This window comes from Spea bombifrons, chromosome 4 (assembly GCF_027358695.1).
Source record: "Spea bombifrons isolate aSpeBom1 chromosome 4, aSpeBom1.2.pri, whole genome shotgun sequence".
NCBI lineage: Eukaryota > Metazoa > Chordata > Amphibia > Anura > Pelobatidae > Spea > Spea bombifrons.
Genome location: NC_071090.1, coordinates 105,929,274 through 105,941,595, shown reverse-complemented (window position 1 = coordinate 105,941,595; position 12,322 = coordinate 105,929,274). Strand labels below are relative to the sequence as shown.

Below are 12,322 nucleotides of genomic sequence, written 5' to 3'. Positions count from 1 at the left end.
GAAACGCACAGCCTCTCGCAGCAATAAAAAAAATCAAAACGCTCAACCCTCGTAACGTTTACATATAATCCGAACTTCCATCGATATCCTATTTGATATAAAATCCATAAATATTAATACAATACAGATGCTTTCAGGGTACATTATAGAACAGCAGTGTTGATATAAAGAATGAGATATATATATATATATATATATATATATATATATATATATATATATATATATATATATACACACACACATACATACACATGCTGGTCGAGCTCCCTTTATGACCTTTGTCTCTGTTCGGTAGGTTCAGAGATGGATGAGACATCCATTGCGGGGCACACAAGTGAAGACGGTGCCGAGGCGGACCCCCGAGCTCCACTTATGCCACCGGACTCTTTTTGTACGTACAGAACAATACTAGAATGGAGGGGGACTTATGAGCCCGCGCCAGCTCATCAAGCTCCAAGCAGCCTATGGAAATAACCGGCTGCAATAAAGAACACGAGCCGACGCAAGATGATGTCATGAAAGAGAAGCCAGTACTTTAAAATCTACCTTATATATATATATATATTATATATTATATATATTAGCTTGCAGTTCTAGGGGGAAGTTACAGGTCACTTCGGTCTGTATTCACATTGCGATACACTTTTTAGGTGACAAAGCTCCTTTACATACTGTCTGGAAAAAAAGAAAATCCAAGGAGATGCTGAAATTAAAATAAAACCAAACATACATTTTAAAAGAAGGAACAGATTGACTTAATGCGAGTCTCTCGACCAAAGACCTGTAATTCCTTCCAAGCCTTCGCCCCTCTCTTTCACGGGACGTCTCTCTCTCTAGGAGATTTTGCTGCTATTGTTTTTTTTTTTAATGCACCGTTTATTCGGGAAATCTCCAGATCTCCACGGTCTGCGCCCCAGAAGCTGCCGCAACGGTTCGTCCGGCCACGCTGACCTGCAAGACATTAGCGGGAGGCGTATGAGCAAGGCCGTAACGTTACAGAAAGGGGAGCTGGCGTGAAAGCAAGGTGGGGAGAGAAAAAAGGAGAGGTGGGGGAGGGCAGAGAAAAAGAGACATGGGGGCAAGAGCGTTTGAGCAAATTTGCATGATCTTTTAACTTGACAACACTCACCCGTCTGACGCTGCTGTTGTACATCACCCAGCGAGCTCAGGCCCCCTCGGGATAAATGCTGATCAGCTCTATCTACCCCCTTCTGCTTACGGGACCCTGTTACCCCCCCACCTTGGTAAGTTACAGACACTTACCCCATTGACGACACTGCTGTGCGGCTCTGTGTGGAGGGTCCGGGGTGGGTCTGTAGGAATGTGAACCTAGACATAGAAGACGCCGTTAGCTGATAAGTCAGGGCGACCCAACGACAGCGGCTTTTTAAAGGAATAGCAAACAAAGGACCCCCACGGCAGGAAAAACGGGCAGACTTGACGGGGCGGAACGGTTCACATCCGCCATCAGATTTTATGTTTCTATGATGGCGGCACTTGGGTGGGAGACACAGATACGAGCTGGAAACAGCAGATGTGACACAGAAATGGAAGTGGGGTAAAACAAATGCGAGGGCAGTGTTAGAGTGCGCGTGGTGTGCAACGATAGAGCGAGTGTGAAACTAAATACAAACTGGGCCAGTGATGGTGACGGTATTAGCTGTATGAAGCACCGGGGGTTATTACTGTATACAGCGCCGGGGGGTTATTACTGTATACAGCGTTGGGGGGTTATTACTGTATACAGCGCCGGGGGGTTATTACTGTATACAGCGTTGGGGGGTTATTACTGTATACAGCGTTGGGGGGTTATTACTGTATACAGCGCTGGGGGTTATATTACTGTATACAGCGTTGGGGGGTTATTACTGTATACAGCGCCGGGGGGTTATTACTGTATACAGCGCCGGGGGGTTATTACTGTATACAGCGCCGGGGGGTTATTACTGTATACAGCGTTGGGGGGTTATTACTGTATACAGCGCTGGGGGTTATATTACTGTATACAGCGTTGGGGGGTTATTACTGTATACAGCGCCGGGGGGTTATTACTGTATACAGCGTTGGGGGGTTATTACCGTATACAGCGCCGGGGGGTTATTACTGTATACAGCGCCGGGGGGTTATTACTGTATACAGCGCCGGGGTTTAAGATACTTGTAGTAAGAGATTTGCAGCGGCTCGGTCACCTTCATCGTCTTGTCTGTGGAGGTCGTGTAAAGCGCGCCTGCCGAATGCCAGATACCGGTGACTTGGGACATGTGACCGACATCAAAGCTCTGAAATCGCAACAACATAAAGATACCCGTTACTATCAGTCGCAAATATTATTATTATTTATTGTTTTATATAGCGCCATCAAATTCCGTAGCGCTGTACAATGGGGACTAAATGTTTCTCTATGGAATAACATGAAGTTAAAGGGACACTCCAGCCACTATATGTACTTTAATGCATACGATAGCGGTGTGCGCCTTTTATTGCCCCTTTAAGGTTCGAGAATTTTAAATACTCGATAGGCTTCTTTTGACTTAATTTAACAGAAGCCCCCCCCCCGCCGTGTCTTCTCTGATCTCTGTTCCTCTGACATCTGAGCAGAGTTTGCCCGTGAAACTCTGCTTATGGACGCTTTCGTGGTAACCCTTTAGATGCCGGTGACCGGAAAGGGGAGGGGCTTAGACACAAAGGGTAGGGTTTGTCGTAGGGACACCGGGCTTTGGCGTAGAGGGGCTTATCGGCTTGCATTCCAAATAAAAGTCTGAATAAATAATAATAATGTAAATTCTGGTTTCTTTACAGAAATCTTGTGGTGTCCTTAAGCAAATAAACATTTCTCAAACAGCCTGCAGGCAAAAAACATTTTAGCATGTCTGAGCTAAAAAAAAAGCCAGAAGGAGGTACACCGTGGCCCCGTCACAGATGTTATACTGTATACAGAGTGTGGTCGCCGTGTATCAAGCTGCGTTATTTACTGAGATCAGAACTACGCGAGCCCCGGGTGCATAATTATACTACGATCCAGCCGTCCTCGTTACAGGTAACAGGGAATTAAACCATCTGTTTCCCAAAGAAAAGCTCCAGTCCATCCTTTAATGTCACTGGACCCCATGGACCATGGCGTTTCCCTTTCTGGCCATAATAATAATAATTAATAAATAATAATAATACAGCACACGCTAAATAACCTATATTCTCAAAAATCCCTTAGGATCTAGTCTGTAAACGTGAGTAGGTAAATGTACACAGCGCATTATTATTATTTTTTGTTTTATGTAGCACCATCAAATTCCATAGCGCTGTACAAAGAGCAATTCTTGTGCTTGCAAATCAAAACTTTTACTATAACTAAGTTGATTCACCAAAACTACTTCTAGGTTGTGCTTTTTGTTTGTCGATTAGCGCTATTGTTTTAGAGGGATTTGGTTTAAATGTTCGTCTCTCTTCTCCCACCACCCACCATTACAATGGCTGCCTGAATCAATCAACATCGGCAACCTAGCGATAGGGGAGACGTAACTTAATCACTCAAGAGTCTGAGAACAGGAAGCTACGATGGCCGCTCCTATAAAATACAAAAAATACTAATATCTAATACATGCAATAACAATAATAACAGCAGCAGATCTGCTTTAAATGGAGAAATCCGCGGGAACGCTCCGTTGGTTGACATGGCGGTTTGCAATCTACCTGATATAATGTATAGGATATAGCTTGTATTTGCTGTATACAGACATTGGATGTTGGTGTACTGAAATATTCCTACATGTATATATAGAATGTGTAAGTTCCGGCTCACCCGCAGACTCTGGAATGTCCCTCCATGGCTCCCGTACACATGGATCATGCCTTGGTTATCCCCTGCCCATAGCTGCGGGGCTTCATAGGACATACAAAACAGGTAATTATCCAGCTGTAAGGGAGAGCAAGAAAATGTTGGCAGTGAGGAAGCGGGGAGGACTTATTAAAAATGACTTGGTCTTCTGGAGGCGAGAAAAGGAAGAAAGAAAGTGGTACTGCAAGAGGAAGAGGAAAGAAATGGAAACGATACAGAAAATGGTGAGGACAGAAGTGAGAAAGGCACGGAGTTGGGCAGAAAAGGAAAGAGAAAGAAAGAAAAGTCCCATAACAAACGGGAAAGACCTGGGGAACGTCAGACATGGACAGAGGAATAGAAACAATATATGGATGTATCGAGGGAGGGTTATTAAAGGAATGTTTAGGGTAATAGGGTAACATGGGTAATACAGCGTCTTCCTTACAGGCATCCTCTGCAACACCGCATTGGCTCGGCGGTCAAACACCACCAAGGTTCGGTCTTCGCTGCCGGATACAATGTGTCGGTCGTCAGCCACCAGGCACAGCACGGGACTCGAGTGGATCTTCCGCGTCTTAATCAAAGGATTCGCCGCTGTAAGTAAAGTTCTCAGGTGTGAAAAACCCCCAGGTGAGCAGAACCCCCCCACACACACCTTCTGTCTGATTTTTCAGTACTGAAGAATGTTTCGAAACTACGTTTATTAAAAAAAAAACAATTCAATAATAATAAAGTCATTACAGGACCTGATCATTACAACGGATTAAAGAAATCTGTCGCTTGGCCTCTAATACATGGTGTGTGGCGCCACCGATACTCCATGCGCATGAAGGTCAGGTACCAAGGTCAGAGAAAGATATTGATGTCTTTCAAGCAACCGTGTTTATTCACAATTATTATTTATTCGTTCTTATAAACTCTACTTTCCACTTTACGCTTTGTCAGATATTTTATGATGGAAAACAGGTATTCCATATACGCGTATTTTATATGAGCACAAAACGGAGTCAGAACCATTTTGTTTTCCTTAATCACGTAATTTGTTTTGTCCTTGTTGAGAACAAAGAAGCGTTTATGAATATAGCTGCTTCGGCAAATATTACCTAATTAGCCTTATCCTCTATGAGAAAGTTAAGGAATAGAAGCTGCATACCTCTAGGCATGTAAATGGGAATGGGGGATACGTTGTAAGACCCCCCAAAACCTGATTTACTACCTAGGAGGTCACGTCTAGAGATATGGGTGACCAAGGATAAATGCCAAACACATATGTAATTGTCTTAAAGTTATTTCGTAGACCAGAGCGTCTCTTAGAGGTAAATGATGGAAGTACAATAGTACAAAAATGCTAAGAAGTCCTAATTATGATGGGTAAAACCCACCGTTACGGTTGGAGAATTCCAATCAATAGGCGTCAACCCGCTGCCTGGACAACACACCGGGAATCAGGAGCACAGGTAAGTTTGGGGGGTCGGGGGTGTTAAATGGGGGGCATAAGGCATGAAATGCCTTTTAACCCCCTTAATACCACTCTGCCTCATGAAATGCCTTATACCTCCCTATACCTCGCCCGGTGCGGGGAACTCTGATCTCTGACAGCCGGGGAAGGTCTGCGCGATGGACGCAGACAACCCCTGCTGCTAAGCGCACCTCCTTCTGGCTGCAGCGGAAGTTGTCTACGCGAATCGCATAGAGCTCTACACGCTGCCCCGGCTACACACCGGGGACTCAGAAGCTCCGGTAAAGTGGGGGGGCATAAGACAGGAGGATCCAGGTCCCCTGCAGCGCTGCAGGGGATCTGGATCTTAGTAGGGCTGCAACAACTAATCGATAAAATCGATAATAATCGATAATGAAATTCGTTGGCAACGAATTTCATTATCGATTAGTTGAATCGATTATTATCGATTATAAAATGAGGGTTTTTTCAGAGCAAACACTCTGAAAAATCCCCCTCATTATATAATCCGTTTAGTCTGACTCACCGTCTCACAGCAGCAGCTCCTACTTACTCCCCCTCCCTGTAATCACTGTGACAACTGGCCCCGCCCCTTCCTTCTCCAGGCCAGAACCACATGGCTGTGACACTCATCTAACTGTAAGTATATATATAATGTGTGTGTGTGTGTGTGTGTGTGTGTGTGTGTGTGTATATATATATATATATATATATATATATATATATATATATATATATATATATATATATATATATATATATATATATATATATATATATATATATGTAATATATATATATATATTTGGGCTACTGAAAGTTAGGGGAGGTGGGGGTTAATTTAGGGGCAGTTATGGTTAGTGGGGTGTTTAGGGTTAATTTAGGGGCAGTTATGGTTAATTGGGTGTTTAGGGTTAATTTAGGGGCAGTTATGTTAATAGGGTGTTTAGGGTTAATTTAGGAGCAGCTGTGGTTAATGGGGTGTTTGGGGTTAATTTGAGGCAGTTGTGGTTAATGGTGTGTTTAGGGTTAATTTAGGGGATGCTGTGGTTGATGGGGTCTTTAGGGTTAATTTAGGGGATGCTGTGGTTAAGGGGGTGTTAAGGGTTAATTTAGGGGCAGTTATGGTTAATGGGGGGTTTAGGGTTAATTTAGGGGAATCTAAATCCTGGGGGCAGTGAAGTGACATATCTGGGGGTATAAGGCATATACAGTATATAAGGCATATGTGGGGAGGGCAGTGTGGCATGTCTGGGGAGGACGGAGTGGTGTATCAGGGTGTATAAGGCATATCTGGGGGTAGAGAAGTGGCATGTCTGGGAGGCAGGGTGGCATGTCTGGGGAGGATGGAGTGGGGTATCAGGGGATATAAGGCGTATCAGGCACAGTGGCAGATGTGGGAGGCATTGTGGAGTGGCAGATGTGGGAGGCAGCGTGGCATATGTGGGAGGCATTGTGGAGTGGCAGATGTGGGAGGCAGCATGGCGTGGCATATGTGGGGAGGGCAGGGTGGCATGTCTGGGGAGGATGGAGTGGTGTTTCAGGGGGTATAAGGCGTATCAGGCACAGTGGCATGTGGGGGGTAGAGTGGAGTGGCAGATGTGGGAGGCAGCGTGGAGTGGCATATGTGGGAGGCAGCGTGGCGTGGCATATGTGGGAGGCAGCGTGGCGTGGCAGATGTGGGAGGCAGCGTGGTGTGGTATATGTGGGAGGCAGCGTGGTGTGGTATATGTGGGAGGCAGCGTGGAGTGCTGTGGTAGGCAGCGTGGCATATGTGGGGGGGCAGCATGGCATGTCTGGGAGGCAGCGTAGCAAGCCTGGGCTCAAATGTGCATATATTGGGGGGCTGGTTGGGAAATAAAGACAAGAAATGTATTATCAAAGTTTTTTTATTCTGCTGTTTGTATTTAACATCATTTGTTTAGTAAATTATTTTAAATAAATGAAAAATTTACATTCATTTTTTTTATCCGACTAATCGATTAATCGAAAAAATAATCGGCCAACTAATCGATTATTAAAATAATCGTTAGTTGCAGCCCTAGATCTTAGTCTCATAGTCAGACCTATTTAAGCATTTGCTCTGGAAAAAAACTTGTATACGGTATATGTGAAGAAGGCATATCTGGGGTCTTTAAAGCTGTTTAACTCCAAAAAGGGTATTTACATATTATTAACGCTGATTTGCATTATATATGTTTGCAGAGATAAAGAATAATAGAAGTATACATTAATGTTACATATATTCCTATCAGGAAACGCTCACCTCTGGGGTCGTATACACTCACTCTCTTGTCATATGATCCAGCAACCAAAATATCCGGTTGGAAGGCAAGACACAAAATTGCAGCGCGTCCCCTAAACAAAAGGTATGACCATCAGAACTCAAGTCACAGAGGCCAGGGAATTAGTTTATGGTAAGTGGCATCATACTTAATGTCGCCAACTTGCTGTCCCTCTGCCCCCATGTCCCAGATCTTCACAGTGCTATCCCAGGAGCCTGAGGCCAACAGATTCCCACAGGACGCCAGAGACCATGCCCAACCCTGCAGAAAGAAGAACAAAGTTACATTTCCCCTTTAGTGGCAGCCTTATCAAGGGTTAACTTAACCCTAAATATAAATGGCACTGCGCTTAACTCCTAACATCCACCCCCAGGAGAATCACTCATGAGTGCTCCCAAGAACAAAATAGTGTTCAAAATTATTGATAGACAATATGCGGCTGCCGCAAAACACTTGAAAACCAGGAATATCTTGTATTACCGTGATGTAACACCAAGACTTAAATGTCATGGGTGGCAGATAAGTGGAACAGCCTGCCGGCAGAAGCGGTAGAGGCTAATACAGTGAATTTAAACATGCATTGGACGGGCGTACAGCTCCTGAACGCAAGACAAGGCCAAGGACCGATTAAGGTTTACATCTTCACAGCAGAAAAAAAGAGCCGGATGGTTCCAATCTGCCATCAGATTCTATGTACGGCTGGGGGTAATGGGAATACTTCCTGTGTACAACCAAGAAACCTTACGAAGCCTCCTTAATTAAAGCATCTATTCGATAAGAGAACGAGAAAAATCCTCTTGGAAGTCAACATCATCTGAACGTCCCACCCAGTTTACATACGATAGCGCTACATAGACCATTAAATAATAATAAGACATATATAACGGACACATACAATGCTCTGTACTTATACACCATGGAAGTTCACAAGCATGGCTGCGTCCTGTGAAGACAGGAAAAGATGTAGCGCACAGAGTAGGGCTCCATACATTGAAAGTTACCAGTAAGTGAAAGAACTTCCGTCTAGAAAACTCTGGATTTAACCCTTGGTGAAGCCTCGAAATTGGTCAATGCAAAGTGTGCGCCGTAACATGCAGGGAGTACGTGTGCCAGCGGCAAACATGATGCTGTTACCTTGTGAGTTCCCGTTTTCTCTGTTCCCAAAACCTTTACGTTTACTTTGCCTTGGCCTTTTCCCAGATCTCTCAGGTCCCAGAGGCTGACATTTCTATCTCGTGATCCGGACACGCAAAGAGAGCCCCCCTGAGGGGACAAAGCCGAAGGAAGGAGAGTCATTCTCACCTAAAGCAGCTGTACAAGGCACCGATACATTAATAGCAGCCATATTACTGTAAGACTTATATTTCATACGATGATTACGATTCTGTGTAAATTATCACTTTAACTCAAGCCTCAATAAATAGAAACACGGGACCAACCTCAAGAAGCAGCACAGCATCCACAGAAGCAAAGTGACCATCGTTTAATGAGAAATGTTCTGCCTTCTTCCCATTGTCCGGCCAATGAGAAAGCTGCTCTTCAAGTTCAATGCACGCGGCTGGCCAATCAAAATTCTCCTCTGCAACAGACAAAAGGTTTTTTTAGGACTGTCAGATATTTTGGGCTGGAAAACATGTCGATTTTACTCACACAAGCACAAAAATTTTAATCATACAAAAATGTTTTTGTTTTTTTGTTAATATTAAAAACAAAGGCGCTCTGATGAAAATAATACTCTAGGTGAGGTCTGACCAGAGATCTGTAAAGGGCCAGAACTCCCTCTTTTGGTGTGATTTGTAGGAATTTAGGGTCAGAGGTCAAATATAAAAGGTACCTCCTTATATTATTATGGAATCCTACGATAATTAATGGCTTCAGAATTTTGTATATTTGATAGATATCTGTTGGCGCCTAAGGAATCGCGTGGCCATTTATCGCAGGACACTTGTAAGGATCACACAGTGCCAATAACGAATCCATTAATTAGCTTTCCAGCAGATGTGGTAGACGTATAGCAGTACGAATATAAAAGACGCGATTGATATAAGACAAGGCCAAAGACCAAGTAAGGTTTTGGGTCTTATGGGAGGGGGAAACACGTGCAAAATGCCCCTAGGTTGAGATGTGTGCATATCCTGATCTGTGTTCCTCTGAATAGTATATCCTGCTGACATTAAGTCAACAGAATTCAGGATACATAAGCCACCGGTGTGTAACAAAAAGCTTCCGGCATAACAGAAATCCTTTATTCAAACTGCCTACAGCTTGTGTTTCTATTTGTGAGTTTGTGTCATCGGGTCAAGGTATTTGGTTCGCGTTACGTGGCTAAACGTGGTTCACCCGACGCCCCATAAACGTACGTTCCACCACCGGAAAATTAGCGCTGACCCTTTTCTGGACACGTATTTTCCACGTCACTTCCTCTGTCACAATGTAGCGGAGGGTTCGGCACACCTGCGGCAGTACAGTGAGGATAAAGCGAGGATCCAAATGAGAGAGGATCTGAAGAATCAGTTCTAGAGGGAGTAAGAGAAAGGAAGAGTCTTCGTCGTCATCCCCCGCTACCGGCGACTTCTTCAAATCCAAGTTTCTATGGTGAGACTCGTCTTGGGACCCCAGGGGCAGAGGAAGGTTATGAAGTCTGTCTTTCAGGGTCTGGGTTGTCAACACCCTGGATACGTAATCCAGCGCCTGCTTATCCGGGTCCTCCGAGGTTTCCACGTCAGAGTCGTTATCTGATTCCGCTAGCAGATTACTTGCCATGACGGTACGAGTACAAAGCGCAAAGCGTCTTCACCATCCGACTACCTGAAACATAAAAACGGAGGCACTCGATGAAGTGAAAAAGTCCAGACGCGGGGATAGCAGTAAAGCGAATCTGTCATGAAATAAATAAAAAGACTGAGTCTAATTGAATTACTCTATCAATGAGGAGGTTAGACATGGCAACAACACACACATAAATGTAACATGTGTTATATATATCATATGTATGTATATTTCGGGTTTTATATTTTAAATTAGGTAACAAGGCACCTGACAACCTTTTATAAAATTATGAGGTAAATATCACGCTAAACGAATATACGTCCACATTTGACACAGTGAAATAATCGTATTCTACAGTAGAGCTCCGTATTCTACCATTATACACACCTGTCTCCTAGGACACCTCCCATCCTTCCGGCTCATACCTCTGACGTCACTAAAGGAGAGCATTCATTCGCTCGGCTGTGCGTCCATGGAAACCGCGTAGGGGAAAACTGAGGTAAACGGCGGCTTTACGCGCCATGTTTGTTAAGGGCAGGATGGAAGTCTATTGTGTAGCGTTAATTGTGGCGTCCGGGAAAGTCGCAAATATCCGCCCCACTGCTCCTGTACCCGGAGCACCGGCTTGGTTTGAGTTTGCTAGCAGTTGAAGGGCTTGGTTCAGAGGAGTAGTACTAAAACGTACAGGTGGGTTTCCGGGCTGCTGTGGAACTACGACTCCCATGGTGCTTGGCTATTGCTTGAAAGGATTCATATTTGTGGATGGTGTAAAAGCAGTGATTACAACCAAAAGGCAGTTGGTGGTGGCTGGTAACATAGTTAAAACGCAGGACTGGCCACATCATAAGCACAGGTGCCGTAAAGCTACAGCGCCCAAGAGACTGTGAAGCCTTATGGGCGTTGTAGTCCCACAAGAGCTGCTGTACAGTAAGGTTTCTATATTGAGGTTATATGAAGGGTTAACAGGGCGTCTTGTAGGTATACCAGAAGATCCTGCCATAAATGTTATCTGGAAACCTGGCCAGACCCCCATCATAAAACAACGACATGAAGATCGACGGTGTGTCATCGAGAATGATATGAAACATGGCGGATGCGGGTTAAATAATGTCTGACAGGGGATGTTTGGTATGGGGGGCACGATCACCCTAGAGGTAATGCACGAGGTACGAGCGAGACGTCCTAAAATATCAGGCAAGAGTTTACGGTTGGACTTTATGACCCAGCTCATTAAAAATGTCGTAAAGTGCCTGGGCCACCCACTCCCCTCCCATGTGACAGCGAAGGGGCGGCATCCTAGAGAAACGGGAAGAAGCTTCCCATAACAGCCGGAATCCGAGGCGGAAAACATTTAGAATTTCTTTTGGCGATGGAATTAAATACTTTCAATCTGTGTGCTAATTTTGAATTCTTAGTTTTGGATTAAGGTTTTCTAATTTGAACATTATACATTTTTAGCTCAGTTGCATAATTAGATTTTTTACGACTGTCCTGATTTTCAGGGGAAAAGTATAGTTAAAATGATACCATTTATTGGCTAACTGAGAGTTTGATTGCGAGCTTTCGAGACCAAGTTGTTAGGTCCCTTCCTCAGATTTTCAGGGGGAACTGTTTTTGTGGACGGTCGGGAGAATGGGTCGGTTGGAGAGATCCTCTGATCCCCCCGGATATATCATAGTTCTACATGTTTCTGGGCGTTTATACATCACACATCCTACAGGGGGCAGCACTATAGGTACCCCTGGGAACTTCCCAGAGTAGGCTACCTGAACCACTTCCTCTAGTGGCCAATGGAAGTTGGAATCCTTCCCATCAACATGAATACCTGATATGGATCCGGCGTTCCGGGACCAAGTCGATTCCTTATGTTATATCACTTTTTTTTACCGTATAAGCGGAGGATTTGTGCTCCCACGTCTTTGAATTTTTATTTATATTCTTATATTTCTGATGGGAGCCCCCCTTTGAATCGTTTCACTTAAGCCCCCAAAC

The 12,322-nt window shown here is 44.3% G+C and overlaps 1 protein-coding gene across 3 annotated transcripts; it reads right to left on the bottom strand.

Annotated features, from left to right (window-relative positions):
- Positions 1-858: 858 nt before the first annotated feature.
- On the bottom strand, positions 859-10,760 carry FBXW9 (F-box and WD repeat domain containing 9). Of its 3 annotated transcripts, none has more exons than XM_053463254.1 (11): positions 10,718-10,760; positions 9,922-10,369; positions 9,001-9,140; positions 8,696-8,824; positions 7,710-7,822; positions 7,543-7,634; positions 4,263-4,411; positions 3,800-3,913; positions 2,193-2,282; positions 1,267-1,332; positions 859-954 (listed from the first exon to the last, which is right to left on the bottom strand). In XM_053463254.1, exons 2-11 carry the CDS (start codon positions 10,322-10,324, stop codon positions 880-882), a joined length of 1,371 nt encoding a protein of 456 aa, XP_053319229.1. In that variant the 5' UTR covers positions 10,325-10,369; positions 10,718-10,760; the 3' UTR covers positions 859-879. The 3 variants fall into 3 exon arrangements, with proteins under 3 accessions (XP_053319229.1, XP_053319228.1, XP_053319230.1); XM_053463253.1 differs by having other exon boundaries at positions 9,922-10,439; positions 10,718-10,738; XM_053463255.1 differs by lacking the exon at positions 10,718-10,760 and adding an exon at positions 10,603-10,641 and having other exon boundaries at positions 9,922-10,365.
- Positions 10,761-12,322: the final 1,562 nt, after the last annotated feature.